The sequence below is a fragment of the Paroedura picta genome, chromosome 1 (genome assembly GCF_049243985.1).
Source record: "Paroedura picta isolate Pp20150507F chromosome 1, Ppicta_v3.0, whole genome shotgun sequence".
NCBI lineage: Eukaryota > Metazoa > Chordata > Lepidosauria > Squamata > Gekkonidae > Paroedura > Paroedura picta.
Genome location: NC_135369.1, coordinates 157656871 through 157676632, shown reverse-complemented (window position 1 = coordinate 157676632; position 19762 = coordinate 157656871). Strand labels below are relative to the sequence as shown.

The following is a 19762-nucleotide window of genomic DNA, read 5'->3' as shown; positions in this document are numbered from 1 at the left end:
GCGGCCATGGCGGGTCATCAGCGTGGCTGCGGCGAGCATCCGCAGCGAGACAGGGGTGCCAACCTTTTTGGTGTGACGGCCTGTTCTGCTCAGCGGGAAGCAGCAGTGCTCTGGTCTGCCCCTTGTCTACGCGGAGCTCATACATGTGCACTTGCGCACTAGTGCCAGTCACAAGGAGATGCAGGGGCAGGCCGGGTATATTACAAACTCTATATTTTGAGTGGAAAGGTTGGGGGATCATCTTATACGCCCAGTCGTCTTATACGCCAGCAAATACGGTACTTTGAATACTTGAAGCTTCAGCATACTTGGAGCATTGATCTCTCAAGGTCAGTGTTCTCAAACTAGCAACATATCTCCAGGTTCTCCAGCAGAGGCCTTTTACATATCAACTGGAGATGCTGGAGATTGAACGTGGGATCTTATGCATCCAAAGACATATTGGCTGCTGAGCCCCTTCCCAATATGTGGCATAATGTTACACATTGTAGGATAGCTTTAGTCACAAAAGTGTGCCTATCCCTTGTGTGTTTCTTGCCCTCAAATGTACTTACTCTTTTTGCTTTGTTTACCATCAACCTCTCCTTCCCTGAACTATGATTTGTCCAGAGGAGGAATTTGTTCCAAACCATGCTTTCAGGCTATGAATCAATATATATCTTGCACAGCAATATACACCCTGCATTTTCCCTCTAGTATTTTCCTCTGCCTTCGATAAGGAAATTACCCTAGGAGAATTCTCCATAGACTTTTCCACCACTGTGAACTCCCTCGGTATGACTTAATATTATCTGCTCAACTTTCCATTTTCCCTAGTGATGTTCCTGTTTATTGTTATCTGGACAAAAATGTATTTTCCAGTGCAATGGCTTCTGTTTTGTTTACACCTGTTTCCTTCAATTTCTAGATGACTCCCCAAACAGTCATTCATTTTTAGCAGTGACCTCCTTCCCATTTCTAATAAGTATCTTGAATAATCCATACCTTACCTACTTGTCACAGATTTTTAATTACTGAATTTCACATGTTATTTTTGATGCTGGGAGAAGGAGGAAGTTAAAAGCCTGCTATAAACTGTTTTCATCAGCATTGTACTTTATTTGGACATATGTCATACAAAGTGCAAACGTTATAACTCATCCTGTTCAATTTCAGACTGTAGGACAAGAGGACAGTTCAACGCATTTTCTTACCATTTCCGAGGAAAACGTTCTCTGGATTACAGTTTTCGTGAAGACAAGCCTTCAAAGCATATGAAAATGTCAAAAGCACCAAGGTAGACTTCTGTAAAGATGGCAATTGTAATATGGGAATGAAATATCAGGAAGTGCTGTGGCTCCATGTTAGGTCATCAGTTTTGCATGGAAAAGGTAATGGGTTCAATCCCTGGCACTTACAGATAAAAGACCAGGTAGCAGGAGATGTGAAAGACTATGTCTGAGATGCTAATAGCCAATCACCGGGATCTTCCAAAACACTCAAAGATTGATTGATAAAGCAATTTCAATATATGCTGCTAAAGCCAGATGCCTAATTAAGAGGATGAATGAAAGATAAAGCCCTTAACAGTTTAGGAACAAGGCCAGTGAAGGACTACCTGCCTCATTATATATCTGCCCTTCTCAGGCCCTGCTTCAGTTGCCCCCAGCTGTTGATATGAGGCAAGTGGCAACAAGGGGCGTGGCCTTTTAGGTGATACTCTAGTTAAGACGTAGCTTCCCCAGATCATATTCATATTCATATGACTTTAATTCTTGTAGGTGTCACATTAAAATGTTTTTGTTCTCTGAGGCTTCAGTAGTTGGTTTGGTTTTTAGAGCTTCGTAGTTGGATGTTAATTATATATAAGCTTTTTATGGTCTATTTTGAAAGCTGTAATTTTCCCATCCAGAGCAAAAGCGCATGAATGCCTATGCATTGTTCCCATAAAAGATAAAGAGGAGAGGAAGCCACTGCAGGAGTTTTAAAGGGGAGGATAAGAACAAAATTACCGCAGCATTTGAGTGGGTGATTGGAGAGCTACTTTTTATTGCTTAGACCTTCTGCCCATTCCTGGCCTAGATGTCATTCCTGAACTATTTGCTATACTTTCCTTCTCCATCTCCTTGCTTTTTTCATAGCTAAATGTTTTAGTAAGTTGAAGGCTGTGGTTTCAGTGTTTTGGTTGACAAGCTTTGCCTTAGCTGAGGGAGTTTAGTGAGTGGGAGAAGATGCTTTAAAATGTAGTATGCTTTGGGAGGTTGTAACCGTCTCTGTTTTGTGAAACAGCCTGAAGTTTGCAAAATTTGCTACATGATATCATGTGCTGGAATGAAGCCAGCGTAAACATTTGCTATTTAAGTAAAAACTCTGATTCAGGCATCCACCACGTCTTTAATCATTTGTTTGAATTAGTCATTAGTATATGCTCGCTTCCCGTAACAGGGCTAAAGGTACAAAAGAAGGGATGGAGTTTTAAAAATGCATGTATCTTGCAGCATGAGGTGTTAAGAGGCCAGTTTCCTAACCATAGTCAGGTTTTTCACACACAAAAATTAAAATATTGTGACACTTAACTTTCCATCATTTGCAGGGATTCAAAGTCAATTTTTTACATTTGTTTTCAATTATTTTAATTTTCCCCCTGATCCTGGAAGGCCTTTTTATCCTTTCTTATTTTCAGTACCTGTGGCAGGAAGAGGACAAATCACTTGTTGAAAAAAATGAGTCCTAATCTGCTAAAATATAACACTAGATTTTAAGTGTGCCTAGGATAAAATGAAATAAAGAAGCCTCTGCCAATTGGTATTGCTTCATGTCTTCATCATAATTCAAAGCTGGTTTCTACCTTTAAAGCCCCAAACTGTTTCAGTCCAGTATACCTTTCCCCAGTACTGACCATTCTTTCTTTATTTTTATTAATTACATTTATATACTAATGTCCCCGGAGGCTCAGGGTGGTTCAATTCTGCCTATGAAGAAATACACTTTGGAGGTTTGAATTGAGCAAAACCACCACTAAATGTATAAAGCCATATAGGATGCTTCACTGGAGTTTGGGGATTTGAAAAACGAAATCAAGAATGTTAGTCTGACCAGTGTAAGTTGTCATAGCCAGTAAAGGTGATTGGCATGCTTACAGCCACCAATCCCTACATCTCTGCAACCCCAATGTGCTCTACTACTTCCAACCTCCTGGTGGTCCCTGGCCCCAAGGAAGCCCACTTGATCTCAACCAGGGCCAGAGCTTTCTCCATTGTGGCCCCCACCTGGTGGAACGAATCCCCAGAGGAGATCAGGGCCCTGATAGAACCTAAACAGTTCCACAGGGCCTGCAAAAGGGAGCTCCTCCGCCAGGCATTGGGTTGAGGTCGACCCAATCCATCGCTTCCAATTGGCACCGAAGCCCCTTCCCCTCCAATAGCCAATCACCGGGATCTTCCAAAACACTCAAAGATTGATTGATAAAGCAATTCCAATATATGCTGCTAAAGCCAGATTCCTAATTAAGATGATGAATGAAAGATAAAGCCCTTAGCAAGGTCAGTGAAGGACTACCTGCCTCATTATATATCTGTCCTTCTCAAGCCCTGCTTCAGTTGATATTATGCTAGTCAACAACCACTCCCCGCAGTACCCTAGAGCAGCAGTCAGCATCTGCACATGCGCAGAACTGCCGTGTGTGCGCATTTGCGATGCCGCCGGACGCAAACGCGCATGTGCGACAGTCCGCGCTTGCCCGTTTGCGCCGCCGACAGCCGCGGCTCCCTCTCCCCGCCCCTCCAGGCCACCAGCAAATCGGCCACCGCAGCAGCTGATTAGCTAGCGGCCTGGCAAGCTTCTCTCCCCCCCTTCCCGAAGCAAGAAGCTTGCCAGGCCGCAAGCTAATCGGCTGCTTTGGCGGCCGATTTTGCTCACTTCCTGGCGAGCTTCTCGCTGCTGGGGGGGGGGGAGAGGGAGCCGTGGCCTGGCGCTGAGGCCAGTTGGGGACCACTGCCCTAGAGAGCCTATGGCCTATTGATACTAAAATACTTAAAACTGTTATATAAGGAAAGGCAATAGGATTTTGCCACCTTTGATACAACAAACAGTTTTGGGAGGATTGGAGGATTCAGCCACTGATGAAGTCAATGAAAACGGAATTTATCTAGAAGCCGTTATGGTTGTTCCTTCTGGTATATTAAAGTATTCTAAAAGAAATTGAATTGAAATTCATTATATCCATTATTACAAACATATTGCCTTGGAAAGGTTCCGTTTTCTTCTGTTGATTTTCCATTGTGAACCTTTCGTATACTAATGACTATCTAGCATAGCAAGACGGAACCACTCTGTCTTTAAAATTCCTAGTTTCAAGGCAAACGCTAGCCAAGCTTTGTTTTTGTAGGTCGTTCTTTCTGCCGCCAACACTCCTTGTGGTGCCTAACAATCTTTTTGGATCCAAATTTGTAAGTAGAATTGGAATGCTTAATAAGTTGCCTTTTTGTTGCTATTGCAGTTCTGCAAGAGAGAATATGCTTTTTAATAGCTCCATTTCATCTTTTGATGAGCGTAAAAAATCAGTGGTAATGAATGACTTCAAAGAATTTGTTGGAGATATGCAGAAGACTATCACAGACCTCAGAAGACAGGTAAATATAAAATGTCTCCTGGTTTAATGTTAGTCTTATGGTGTAGAATTAAAAAAAAATACTATCAAGCTGGTAGATTATATTAAGCACTTCATAATTGTATTTATAGTTATATGTATTGTATGAAGCATTTTATAATAATGCTTATGCTTTGTATTTAAAAGGTTTATTCCTACCATATTTACTACTGGGGGGTAAACTTTAGTAGTAAATTTAATTTTGCGTGCTTTGAAGTGATGCACCAATATAATGACATATTAGAGAGCCAGCTTGGTGTAGTGGTTAGGAGTACGGACTTCTAATCTGGTGAGCCGGGTTCGATTCTGCACTCCCCCACATGCAGCAAGCTGGGATCTTGGGCTCACCACGACACTGATAAAACTGTTCTGACCGAGCAGTGATATCAGGGCTCTCTCAGCCTCACCCACCTCACAGGACATCTGTTGTGGGGAGAGGAAAGAGAAGGTAAATGTAAGCTGCTTTGAGACCCTTTCGGGTAGAGAAAAGCGGCATATAAGAACCAGCTCTTCTTCTTCATAACCCCTACAGTTTGATTATGCTAACTTCACACTGTAGACACTGTAGTTTAAGTTAATTTGAGGTAACCTCAATGAGGCTGTTTGCCCAAAGCACTCAGAAGCAAATAGTCTCCCTTGTCCTTGAACTAACCAGAAGAAATTGAGAATAGAGTACATGGAAGGCAGATCTACCTTCCAATTGAGCTGAAAAAAAGCTGCAAAAGAAGGAATATTTTCTGGAAGCTGGCTAGGCTTAAGGTTGGCCTAGGTTGCAGGGCAGATCCATAACAAGATCTTTTTCAGCCAGTTGCAGCTGGGAAAGTCTCCCAGTTTGTTCAGAGATTCAGCCAAGGGAAAGGAATATTTTCTCACATACCATCTTCCCCATATATTTCCTTTCATTGGTACAGAGCATACACGGCAAAGAGGGAATTTAATTATGATCAGGGAAAGAGATTGCAGAAAGTGCTTTGAGCAAACATTGCTCCATGCAAAATGTCAGTCCTCTACAGTTTCGGCAAAACATTAAAATCAATCCTTCTGAAAAACTAAGACCAGCACTTAGCTAGGCATCAGTATGTGTGGCAGACATTCACTGTGGCATCAGCTCTCCAGAGAATTTCAGCATACACAAGGTGGCAGTTTTTACCAGTTCCCCCCTGCCATCCTCCCTCATGTTCAATGGTCCCTGCATCTTAGGAGCAGAATTTTGTGGGGCAGTTTGGGCTGCAGTGATGGAGCACAAGTGATGAAGTGTACAGTGTGGGCAGAAATCTTTTACATCTGCAGAAAATGTTTGGCTGATCGAAGCCTCTGTTTCTGTATGCAGATAATTTTAAGAAATATGTCTTTGGGCTCCATGGGCTCTACTTGCAGTGGTGTCTTCTTTCAGAGCAAGGAGCCCTCTCCCTAGTCAGCAGAGAAGGCTCTTGCATCCAGGAAGGCTCTCTGCCATGAAGCATACCACCACCATTAATGGAACGGATCTACAGAATCCAGCCCATGATGTGAACTCCCTTTTTGCGATGTAAAAATGTACAATTCCAAAGCTTAAGAAACTAAGCAAGAGACTGCTTTGAATCTGAGAAAATCTAATCTAAACTGAAAGTGAAGTTCTGTTAAGTGCTTTTTCAAGTTCTTGGGTGATAGAAACATACTGTGTTCTGAGTTGAACACTTGGTTACTATATTTACAGTATGTTATAGCATGACCCAGCTATCCAGTAATGATACTGTGCTGCTTAGTTTTAAGGAAGGAAGTATTGTTATTATAATATTGCACCTAGTACCCTTGCATGTAGAGCCTCTTGTGGCGCAGAGTGGTAAGGCAGCAGACGTGTAGTCTGAAAGCTCTGCCCATGAGGCTGGGAGTTCGATCCCAGCAGCCGGCTCAAGGTTGACTCAGCCTTCCATCCTTTCGAGGTCGGTAAAAAGCTTGCTGGGGGGTAAACGGTAATGACTGGGGAAGGCACTGGCAAACCACCCCGTATTGAATCTGCCATGAAAACACTAGAGGGCGTCACCCCAAGGGTCAGACATGACTCGGTGCTTGCACAGGGGATACCTTTACCTTTTTACCCTTGCATGTGTACGTTGCTTGTCACCAATCTCTTATGATGCATTCCTGTGCTGAGTTGTACCCTTCTTAATAATTTGAAATCAGTGGGTTTATAGGGATGTATTTCTGTTTAGGATTGCAGTGTTAGTAAATTGAACTGTATATAATCTTAATTAGTTAGGAAACTATATTTCAGCAATGATATTTTATACTGACTCACACCAAAAGGCAAATGGAAGTACTTTTGGCATACATGGTTAAACAAGGTTTCTCTGTCTTCAGATAAAGAAACTTGAATCACGGCTAAGTACAACTGAATGCACTGATGAAAAAGGTAAATCTTATTCCAGTAATGAAGTCTGGAAAAAAGACCCATGCACCACATGTGAATGCAAGGTAAGTAAATGGAACATGTCTCTTTACATGATAGCAAAGGCTTTAGCCCTCTGCTGTTTTGCCACCCATGCATGTTTATCCTGCCCTTCTTCTAAGGAGCATGCATGACTTTTCCCCTCCTAGATCAGACTGAAGGTATTTATTTATTTATTTAGATTTATATAAGGTAGGGATGTATATTTGGCTAATCTGAGCCAAAACTTCAGCCAGATATGGATTTTGATATTTTTCAGCTATCCAAAATGGCCAAGGTCAAATTTTAAGACTGCCAGATCACTGAAGTTGAATGTTGTTTAAAGGAGTTGCAGTCTCTTTAAGCACCTTCTGTATGAACTTGTGATTTGAAGAAGGTGCTTAAAGGGATTACCTTTAAACACTTTCAGAGTCTATTCAAATCAGGCTTGCAAAACCAGACTTACATGGACCAAATCCTCTTATACTGAATGCAAAGGAAGATGGGGTATCTTCTTTGAAAACCCATAGAATTGGACCCCTCCAGGCTGAATCTTTTTGAATCTTGGAGATTTTCTTTGAGAAGAAGCACCAGCAGTTATGTTGCAAATTTAGTGCCTCTACCTCAAAAAACAAAAACAAAACAAGCCCCTAGATACAAAACAAGCCCCATTATACCTGGGGACCATTGACTATAACAGTCCCAACAGTGTTGCTATCATGGAATAGAAAAAATCCAGCGTTCCTGAATATTTACCTAATCTGAGTACCATAGTGGTGCTTGTATTCGTGAATATTGGGAAACAGCAATATTTTTCAGGTTCCGCATACCTGAACCCAAAAAATACCTTTTTCCTTTTTGCACACCCATAGACAAGAGAGTGACAGGCTCAAGGTCACCAAGTGAGTTTCATGGCTAAATTCAAATCTGCGTATGACAGATCCTAGTCCAGTTTTAGCCAATAAAGGGCACTGAAAAGGAAGCTTATTCACACAGAAGCTCTATGTGAACATCATCATACAGACAGAACTACTCCTGTCATTCTGACATTAACAATGAGTAGGCTTTAACAACTGCTTTGGTCCAGCAGTAAGCTGAGTATATTAAAAAGTTCTATTTCCTTGTTAATAAATGGTTCACCCTTCACCCATGTATAAAAGGGTGACCGTAGTTCACAGTAAACCTGTAACTTTACATACATGGAAATCAGGAAAGCAGTGTACATTCATACCCTACATGCATAGATTTTGTGCCAGTTAATTCCTGCCCATTCTCCCTCTACATACATTGATTGTCTACACCAGGGGTAGTCAAACTGCGGCCCTCCAGATGTCCATGGACTACAATTCCCAGGAGCCCCTGCCAGCTTTCGCTGGCAGGGGCTCCTGGGAATTGTAGTCCATGGACATCTGGAGGGCCGCAGTTTGACTACCCCTGGTCTACACAGTGGTATGTACCATTCAGCAAGATTTAAGCGAAATTCCTTCTGTTTGGACTGCAGGCCTGAAACCTTATTGACTGTAGAGAGCCACGACTGAGTTACGCAAATGTTAAAGTTCTTATTTAGGAGGTCGTATTTATGTGCTAAGCTAGTACCATTGTCTCCCAAACACAGGTTGGCCAAATCACCTGTTATGTAGAATCGTGTCCACCGAATGATTGCGCTATGCCAGTGAAGCTCAAAGGAGTTTGCTGCCCTGTCTGCCTAAAACAAACTCTTAGCAAGAAGCCCTAAGTCTGCTTTGCAGTTGTCACATTATCAAGTCATTTGGATATCTGACGATGGCACATACAGGTAAAACAATATGCTTAAAACTACAGCATCAAATCAAGACATTAAAGGACAGCATTCAAGTGATGGTGTAACAGTGTAAGAAAATGTGTAATTTTTATTTGCTTGCCCACTGAAAAGCCACAATGAAAAAAGTATTGAAAGGGAACACACAATACACATCAGGATAATTTTGTGTTAAAACTTCTCAGGTTCAACAAACTCAAAACTGGTGCTACTTTTTAAAGAAGCATTTGTCAAGTGATATGAGGCTCTGAGACTTTGTATTTTTCATACACTGGTGAAAGAAAGGTAGATGTCCATTGAATTGGATGAAATGAGGGCTACAACCTTGGTTTAAAAATGCAACACATACTCACTGGCCCTGTGCAGGATACCTGGCAGATTAGTCATCTGTCCCAAATTGGGGTGGAGCTGGTGTAGGATTCTCCTGAGAGTAACATTTTACTTGACAACTCAGCAAGCTAGCTTTCTGTAGCAATACCATTTCCGCCAGGGAGATTAGAGAGCAAGCATTCGCTACCAGTTTCTCTTTCTCCTTAACATTATTGAAATCAATTTTGCCCTATAGCCACTCTTCTTCACATATTCATAAAATACTTCAGAGATTGTCCAGAATGTTACAATTAAAATATGTATTAATCCCCCACTTGGTCTTGTAACCAAAAATGGCAGAGTGTAAAATAAGTCTTTTACACTCTGAGAAAACCTCAGTCTTTTACACGAGAGAAAACCTCTCCTTGGCCATAACAACAAAACTGCTGTAACAAAGGTATCTGTTTTGGACAGTTTGCTGTCAGAGAAGGAGAAGTGGGAGATCCTTTCTTGGCTGTGCAAATTACTGCCCTTACTACTGCACATTTTTAACTGTTAAAGGCATAAACTTTCTGGACCTTGCTGGTCTCGACTGCAACATTTGTACCATGTTCTGTAAAAGAGCTTTGCTTCTATTGGGCCACTCCACACCACACAGCGTGATCCTAGTAGATTGTCCCCAGCAATCTGCCTCTTATCAGTGCTTAACTTCTAGAAAAATATAGATTAGAACTTGTGCCTGTCTGAAAACACCATTCCATGCCTAGTCCATGTTGCATGGGGAGTCTCTAGAATTACTCGATGGTGAAGTTATGCACACTCAGAGGCAGTTTCACTTCTTCTTTCAGCTTGCGTTCTGTGATTGAGGCTTCCTGTAGGAAACAGTGGTGTGAACTGATCCGTGATGAGACATGGCATGAACAACGCCCTGTCGTACATGCATAGAGTTCCTACGTCCTTCAGCCCTTTCCACACTAGACTTCCATTATTCTGCAAACGTTGGGGGATCAAATGTGCCCCAGATTATGCAACAGTATGGCTTATTCCTATGAGAGACCGAATAACCCATCATGGTCCAGTGAAACACGTGAGCAACTGAGAACGTCAGAGCCTAAATTGAAGTGCATAGATATATCCCCATGTGATGTTGAAATGCAGGCCCATAACTTCATGCTCGCTGTTCACAGAAGATTTTTTTGCGTTCCACAATTATGATAATCCACAGTCACAGACTGGAAGGGGGAAAAAACCAAAAGGTTTCATTTAACATTTTGTATGAACAAATAAATACATTAAACAGCTAGATTCGAGTCCAGTAGTACCTTGGAGACCAAGGTTTTCAGGATATGTGCTTTTGAGAGTCCAAGCCTCCTTGGCCATAAATTTGATTCTCAGAAGCTCGTATTTCAAAAATTTCATTGGTCTCTAAGGTGGTAGAAGACTTGAATCCAGCTGTTCTACTGCAAACCAGTATGGCTACCCTCCAAAAATAAATACCTTAAATGGTTATTAAAACAACGAAATATAGTCTGATGAGGCATTTTCCTTGATTCATGATAAAAAAAATAAATTTTCTCATAATGATTGAAAATATGCCTTTTTAGGCACACACTGTGACTTGAGTGGATCGATTTTCCCTGATAATCATTCAGCCTAGTGTCTATATTGTTTAGGACCTAACTGCATGGGCCGTTTTTCAGGAATCAGAATCATTTTGATTCACTGTGTCTAGAGAAGCCATCTGTTTTTATTTTGTTCTCTTCTGGGCAGGACTATCTGCCTTTTAATCAGTGTTTTTTCCTGACATCATCAAGATCAAGATCAGTAAATAAAAGACGTTTCTTGCTTCTTTTGTTGTGACACTGCATCCATTTTGTTCATGATGCAGCGTACAGTAAGCCAATTAATATGGTCGTCTGTACTGGTGTTGTCTTGAAAATATGAAAGTTAAAACAAATTTAAGTTAAAACAGTTAAAGTTAAAACATCCTGATAAAAAGGTGCTGCTTTAAGACATGTCCCTTTAAAATGAATTGGGGCAGGAGGGGGAATTACTCTGAAATAAGGCCTCAGGACAGCAGCAGATGGTATCTACTGATTCCAGAGTCTTGTTGCTATAGACGTGTTCCGGGCTATACTGTGGCATGATTTGTGAAATAGCTGTCAGACTGAAACCTTTCCACACAGGAATTAGTTTTCTTTTTTTTTTTTAAGTTTTGTTTTTGTGATTTTTAAAATTTTTGACTTAGTATGTTTTTTCCCCCTTAGTCTTTGTGTCCAAATTATGTTAACAGTTTCTCTGTTATGAATCTGTGTGCCCAGTTAAGATTTTTTAAAGCACTGTTGAATGTATGTCTATGTTAACTGGTTTGTTTACTTTTTTATCTTCAATATTGCCTTCTTTATAACCAAGATGTATTACTAAATCCAGTGAAGGAAAACTCTCATACCTCATTTGACAGATGTGCTTTGTTTCATCGATGGTGCTTCTTCATAGAACAAGCCTTAATTATGTAATTCGGGAGTTTTTTCCTGATATCCCTAAGCATTTTTAGTTAGGTACAGCTACAGATGAAGTTACTAACCTATGAGTCTAGGCATTAGGATTTAAGAATTAGTACCATCTGTACGAAGGCCAATTTGTGTACTTATTCAAAAGATGTACTTAATTTGTATGACGAACCAAGTGTGCGATTCATTTCCATTAACAGTATTTGGCGCATGACAATTTCTGGCCTTAGTCCGTTTTTCACTTGACAAATGCCTTACAGAAGCCAAAAGACATGTGGGATGACACAGCAACATCATCTGTCAGTGACTGAGCCAAACTGTGTAAAGAGTACCTAGGAGATGGCTACAAATATTGTTTAAGGTGATTTTATAAAGCACCCTTGGGACAAAACAAGTATGTTAAGTATTATATGTTATTGTAGGACTTTCTCTCTCTCTCTCCACTAATACCTTTCTATTCTGATGAGACGCCAAATCATGCCTTAATTTTTGAGGTCATTCCTCACGTGCCTACAGATGTAGAATACTTTCAAAATAAGGGCAGATATCTCAACTGAACCATATAGCTAGCTGTAGAAAGCCAATTTTTAAGTGATGGATCATCCTTTAGCTGCAATGCCGTATTGAAAAGAAATCTGCTCAGGTATTTCAGCCGTTTTATGATATCTTTGCCACATATACATTAGCATATACATTAACATACCTCTGGTTTCCTTCTTTTGAAATAAAGCCGGTGTCTAATTCATTCAGGTAGTATGTAACTTGATACACATTTCAACATTCATGTCTATTTAAATATTTGCTTGTAAATTGGACTTAGGAAATGGATCTTATTCCAAAATACAAAAGGAAACCATGCATTGCACAATGTGTTTGCCATTTTCTGCAGATTCAAAGCTCATTTAATTAGACTATGGCCAATATTTAAATGACCATTTCCTCAATATTTGTTCAGTCACAATTGTTCCATATTTATTTACTTTAAAAAAAACTCCTACCAAAAGTGAAACCTTGGTTATTTTGTATTGTAATATAAGTAAATCTGCCAAAGAATTGTTTGCACTGTTATGAATGCTTCTCATTTACAATAAACAGACCACATTTTTAAAAATCAGCCTTGGGTAATTACTTGTACAGGTAATTGAGTGTTAGCGTGCCAATTCTGATGCAAAACAGTGTCACCACCACAAGTGGTCAGTCACACAGATACTGGCAGGACAATTTTGAGGGGAGGGTGAATGGCACTGCTTCATCACGAGTGGACACATGTGCATGAGGCTGAAGGGGCACCTCCCCAAGCAACTACTTGGTCATATGAAGGACTGGTAAGTAAGCCTGCCATTTAAATTGAGGATTGTATCAGATGTCCCTCACACTAAGAAGGCTATCAGGGTACACGTTCCACTGCAGAAACATCATCTGTCTTGTTCATTGTGGTTTTATACACTGAATATCAGCTTATACAGATGTCTGGCGTTAATGATCTTTCCACGGTTAACATTTCATTTCTGTCTTAAAATATAGGAACCCAAAGGTTGAGCTGCAAAAATAATTTTTAAAATTATCAGATATTTATTCCATAAAATGCACTAATTCAAGGTCTTAAGATATGTATTGGAAAGGTATATGAAGTTCTAGGCCTGGGACCTCTAAAGGATGTTATGGTCTAGTCTACCAGATCTGCAGCAACATCAGTGACTTTTTCAACCGTTGCTCTGGTGGAAGAAGTTGGTAGAGCTGCAACCTGCTCCTACTTTTATAGCTCTGTAAGACATGGCAGGTTGCAAAAGCATCAGCTGGTAGAAAGGTATGCAACATAGTTGTGGAACTGGATAAATGTAAACATAAGGATCTCACCTTGGTTGTAACTTTGGCATATAACTAGTTTGGGTGATTTGTCCCACTGAAGGAGAATGAAACATCAGAATTATCCTAAAGTTTTTTCTCTTCAGCGGGGCAAAGTCATCCTCATTCCACTGCAAAATAATCATTTTAAAAATTTAGTCATTTGCAGAAAACTGGTATGGAGCTGGGTTATACTTTGCAGCTTTGCATTAAGCCAATTCAGTTTCTACACAAATTTGCATAGCTCTGTCTGGAGCAATGGAGCAATTAAATTAGATGAGCCATGGATAATTCTTTCACTGGTCCTTTTTCAGACCACACATGACTGTTCAAGAGACCAATTCTCTTTAGCCAGTTTACCAGTTCTATACATGGGTTGTTATTCTGAATTATTAAACAACTAGTAATCAAGCCCGCTGCAGGGGAATGCAGCGGGCGCTAGGTCCTGACCTGCGGCGGCGGGCTGGTCGGCGGCGGGCTGGTCGGCGGCGGCGAGCTTGTTTCGTTGGCGGCGGGCTGACGCGGTGAGAGGCGCTTCGCGCCTCTCGCCGCGTCAGCCCGCCAGGCAGGGAACCCCTGGCAGCCGCGCTTTGCGGGACTGCCGGGGGCTCCCTCGCCTCTCGCCGCGTCAGGCCGGGAGGAACTGCGAGCTCGCAGTTCCTGGAGCTGGGAATCGGAGGGACCCTCCGATTGTCTGTCGTGAGGAAGGGTCCAATCCGGACCCTTCCTCATCACGGACTAATCCCACCTCTACCCCCCTTACCGAATTATATAGTCCGTGGCGCCCGTGGCACCACGGGCGGTTTAAAGATTCAGTACATGCCAAAGGGACAGATCCACTTTTCCCTTAAATGTGAGTGAAAGAATAGTGTGAACTTTGTTTATAACATTGCTTTAGCCTTGCCTGGAGCAAGAGGAGGAGTGACCTAACCAGGTTGGAGGACTTCACCCCACTGAAGAGAAAAAAACAGGTAAGCTCCAATGTTTCATTCATTGAGGTCCCTGTGTAGAACCACTAATGACAGACCCTATTCAGAACTTCCCTGAGCTATGCTGAAAAAAACTTTCAGCACTAGGCCCACCCAGTTTAGGCACAGTGCTACTAAAAGCACTACCAGGTGGGTGTGTACACAGCTATATTTCCCAACTATATTCTGCACAATCACACCATTTCTAGGTTTTCCCAAAACCTGAAGAATGTTTCAAGGGTTTCTCAATGGTAGAGAAGTTGAGAAACACTAGTCTGTAGTGTAATGGCCATTTCAGATGGCTGTGGCTGCTGCCTTCTCTAGGTATGGGAAGGCCATAGCTTATAAAGGTAAAGGTAAAGGTATCCCCTGTGCAAGCACCGAGTCATGTCTGACCCTTGGGGTGACGCCCCCCAAGCGTTTTCATGGCAGACTCAATACGGGGTGGTTTGCCAGTGCCTTCCCCAGTCATTACCGTTTTACCCCCCAGCAGCAAGCTGGGTACTCATTTTACCGACCTCAGAAGGATGGAAGGCTGAGTCAACCTTGGGCCGGCTGCTGGGATTGAACTCCCAGCCTCATGGGCAAAGCTTTCAGACGGCTGCCTTACCACTCTGCGCCACAAGAGGCTCATGCCATAGCTTATGCTTATTGCCAAACATTTACCAATTGTCTCACTACAATTGTTTTGTCTACCACCATGGTACCATGTAGAGGTGTGTCTTTTCCCTGCCTGATTCCACGGCCTAAGTCCTGGTAGCCTTGACATTAACAGTACTGGTTGTGCCTCAGTTCACTGGTATCGTGCTCTCCAAACCAATGCAGCAACCTGATCAGACTTTTGAAAAGCTAAGTATTGGAACTATGAATCTTTGGAAACTTGGAAGGAGAAAAGGCAGCAGTATCAAGCCTACAGTATTTAAGAGGACACTTCTGCCCATCCCGTGACTACAGATTGTCTCAGAATGCTATTTATCTGTCTCTGTTGGTATCAAACCAACAGGGAAATCCTACAATTCACTGAACCAAATGAGGAATATGGAAGATAATCAAGTTTCATTGACTGTTTGGCACAAAATATTTACATAATGCTTCTTGAATTACTGTGGAGGCTGAGGAAAAATAAGTGGTGAAGTTAACCACTATTTCCTTAATACTTACCTTTATTCTGCACAAAATTAACAGCAACTGCAGCCAGTTGGTTCACATTTTTCTCTTCATTATCATTCCCTTTGTGCTACTTGGCTCCTTTTTCTGCATATTTTGAATGATAACCTTGGCCTATTTCACTGCTGGTAAATTGCAGAGGCTCTTTTCCTTTGCCTCCCTTTGGAATGTCTGGTTTCCTCATAACATATTTTCCACTTGTCCTAAGAACAGCTTTTTGCTTCAGCTGTTTCCATAGGGATAAGGAAGATTTTCAACAGACTGTTGTAGCATTTTGCTAGGCAGCTCTAAGATCCTGTACAACCCGAGTAAGAGTGAGTTCTCTGCTCAAGGTAATCTCTTTTCAGTTTAGCAAATGTGCATTTCACGTTTGAACACGTTGCCAAAATTGACAAGTGCTGCAAAAACACTTCACCAGCTTGTTCTTTTGTTCTTTCCATCCTGTCTCTGTCAAGATGGTTCACAGAAATACAAGTTCAATATTGTTTTTTCTTATGTACATCTGAAAGCTGAGATTCCCCATAGGATAGTTTCTCTGTCAACTTTCATGTCTCATGCTGTGCCTCCTAAGATCTGCCCAGATGTTTACCAGATTCATTCAACTTTCCTGCAAATCAACATGCAAGACTATTCATTTGTTTATCAGTAGCGTAGCACAAAGAAGCCCCTTGCTACAAATCCCGTTAGATTAAAGTTAAGAAACAGAGAATGCATGGTGCTATATTTTCAAACGCTTTTTCAGACCTGGTATCCATTGTATAGTATAGGATTTTTTTTTAAAGCACAGCCAGCCAGATCCTTGCTAATGCTTATTTTAAGGTTCTGCTTAACTACCACAGTGCGGCAATGAAATTAGAGGAGATAGGAAGAGTTCCTTCATTGTTTTTCAGACCACACATGACTGTTCAACAGACCAGTTCTCTTTAGCCCAGTGGTTCTCAGCCTGGGTGTCGGGACCCCTTTGGGGGTTGAACGATCCTTTCACAGGGATCGCAGTAGGGCGAGCAGCTTGGCTGGGGGGGGGTGCTGCCACTGTTGCCACTCCTTCTGAAGGCGCCCGCCAATTTATATACAATTTATAACCAATTTATATACAATCATGAACAGTGGATCTTCACACCATTGGTCAGTTTCGGTTTAATTACTGTGGAAGAACACTTGCATAATTTTACCAGTTCTATGCATGGATTATTATTCTAAATTATTAAATCAGTACATGCCAAGGGGACAGATACATTTTTTTATTAGATGTGATAGGAAGAATAGTGTGAACCTTGTTTATAACACTGTGTTGGTGCCCTCCCGCAGAACTGGTACTCAAAGATATAGTGCTCCCAAGCTAAACCAGTTACTCAGGTCCTCATACATGACTCAGCTGCATCAAATTTGGGGTGTACATCAAGGTGTGTACATTTGTTCTGTCAAACTATCATTGATTGGTATCCTGAAGATGGAAAAGCAGTTTACAGCTAGTGCTGCAGGGACTGAATTCTTCCTGTATTAGATGTATTTTATCCTAAAGCATTTCAGTGACCATTTATGCACTGGAGGTTTCATGCCAGGCTGCAGGCTGGAGTTTTAGTTGTGGCAGGTTGCCCCACCTCTTCCTGCACCCACATGGGGGAGCATTTGGCCCAGTGCACCTCATCTGCCCTCCATTTGTGCTCCTGCATGGGAGCTGGGGCAGTGAAGTTCCCAGTGCGTAAACGGTCATTGTGAATGCTCAGACAGGAAAGCAACCTGTTTGTAGTAATGATAAATTACAGCACCTTCAAGGTACTGCATGTTAGCCAGGAGTAGGTACATTTCACGTGTCTACAGGTGGGCCACACTAGTACTGCATCTGTTTTATAGACCATTTGGCATCCTCAATATTTGAGAATGCAAAGATAATGTTCAACTTCACTTTTCACATGAGAACCATGAATGTCCAGGCAATGTCCCTTGCCTCCTGCCCAATTGTTTTTCATATATAATATATACCTTATATTGACATGTGGCCCCCATCTGTAGTTTTTTTTTAATCCACAGATTGGGGGCACTGGTGGTGAACAGATTTTCGGCAAACTTTGGGGGTTCCACAGGTTTCTGGAGAACTCTGGCTGCTGCGGACACCAGGAGCTCCTTGGAGCCCAAATGTGACATATATCACAGTAATTATGTATTTTATTATCTCTCATATAATTTACACATTTAAAAATGGGAGGTGAAAGGGCTACATAAGTGGAATAGCCTAGGGCCTCTTTTCAAGTAAATCCGGCCCTACCCCCCGCCCTTTTGAGTCTGACTGCTCACTAACATTCAACTGCAGCCAGTGTGGTGGTGTGGCTAAAATTTCAAACCAGGTCCTGGCATCCCTATTCTGCCCTACGAATTAATTGAGTAACCTTGGGCCAGTTACACATTCTCAGCCTAACCTCACAAAGGCAGATCAAAGATTGACCATTAAGAACCTGGACGCCTCATGATGATCTAATGACCTTCCTGTACCTGGGCCAGCCAGCCCTCTGACAGAATTGCTGAGGCTGACCCACCCAAATACTGCACAAAGTGGGAGTGGTGTTCAGTCAGCCAAGGAATACAGAGCATGGCCTGCCAGAGCCTACATGAGAGGAGAGATAGAAGGTGGTGGTGCCTGGTTCGTCCCACGCAAAGCAGACCCTGGCATCCCCATGCACTGTGCGAAATGAGGTAGTAGCCACCTGAGTCCCTCATGAGGTCAGACAGATGGTGGTGCCTGGCCCTACCACCCCCAGGTAAGGCAAGGCAGAGGACAGGACCTGGATTGGCCCAGCTGAGCCCTGTGCATGGTAAAAGAGGCTGTTGTTCTTGTCTCCTTACCCTGGAAGGAGGGCCAGAGCAGGCTGGGGGAGAGGCCTTTCCCCAGTGTTTCCCCTCCCAGTCAGCCTCTGCTCATAAAGTTGTTCTGACCACAAATGGAGAATAGAAGAATGAAGTCAGGTGCTTTGAATCCCTATTGTGGAAAAAGGAGGGATATACATTAAGTAATAAAGGAAGGGATGGATAAAAGGTTGGTGGGTGAGAAGGAAATAGAGAAAGTTGAGACTGAGTGTTTTCAGAAGCAATAGTTAAGACAGATGTTCTTACGGGTTCCCAACAGGTTTCCCACCGTGCAACTGGGTCCACCTTTACAACGAGCACCACAAAACTAGACCACAGTTTTCTTGCAGGTTCCCACGTGTTTCAGTCTCTGCCACTGTAGAGGGCACATTTGGAGAGTCTTGATACTATTGAAAGAAGGAATGTGTGGTGGTGTTGCTCAATGTCCATTTTGTAAACAATTTATTCTGAAGAATTGAAATGATGGGGCAACATCAGCAGCAGCCACCCTGGTAGAGAAGGTTCTAGAAAGCACATAGTCTCTGAGCCCATGTTTATCAAAATGCAACAAAGCTTTCTTGGAATGTTTTAATATGATTTTAATTTTGATTTTGAAATGGATTGTATTTAACATTATGTTGTGAACCACCCCAAGTCTGCTTGTGGGGAGGGGCAGTCTATAGAACTAATAAGTAAACAAATCCTTTTCACATTTTGTCTAAATTGTGTTGATTCCAAGATTAGACCCCAAAACAACTTCTTTGGGTCCAAAAGACGTCTTGGAGCCAAAAGACACATTCAAAATTCCTGGCAACAAGGGGACTTAATGTAGTCAACAACAGACAAATGCAAGTGGGAAACTCAATTATATTCACTTCAAATGTGAGATCAGTTTTCCTCTCTGGCACAACTGTTTCTAAAAAATATCTGTTACTTGATTCCTGTTCCAAAACCTCTGTCGTCTCATACTGATGGAACCGAGAGGTGGGAACTTTCTTTGAATTTTGGAACAAGACATTAAAACGGGTGACATATTCTTCCTGACACATATGGGTTGAATGAAAGCACAGTAAGAAACAAACTTGAACCTCATATAATAGAGAATGTTGTATATAATGATTCCATGATTGGAGCTGACATCCTACAAGGATAGAACATTTGTGTGAGTGTAATTCACCTCATGGTTCCATCTACGGCAATGACTGGGAATGTCAATCTCTTACTAGTAGCAGAGATAGCTCTTGTTACACATGTCCAACTCCATTCTCTAGAAACTGACAACAGCATGTG

At 41.9% G+C, this 19762-nt stretch overlaps 1 protein-coding gene across 4 annotated transcripts in view; it reads left to right on the top strand.

The window, feature by feature from the left end:
* PXDN (peroxidasin) overlaps positions 1-12762 on the top strand; it is a 99042-nt gene extending 86280 nt beyond the window's left edge. The window contains exons 20-24 of one of the 4 annotated variants that reach the window (XR_013226497.1): positions 1156-1276; positions 4478-4610; positions 6968-7081; positions 8650-8829; positions 9990-12762. Coding sequence is in view for 2 of the 4 variants with exons in the window: in XM_077309873.1 (XP_077165988.1) it covers positions 1156-1276; positions 4478-4610; positions 6968-7081; positions 8650-8769 (488 nt within the window). In the remaining 2 variants the exon portion in view is untranslated. Of the gene's footprint in view, positions 1-1155; positions 1277-4477; positions 4611-6967; positions 7217-7247; positions 8330-8649 lie in introns of those variants that run through there. The other 3 variants (XR_013226498.1, XM_077309873.1, XM_077309887.1) reach the window with 3 other exon arrangements.
* Positions 12763-19762: the final 7000 nt, after the last annotated feature.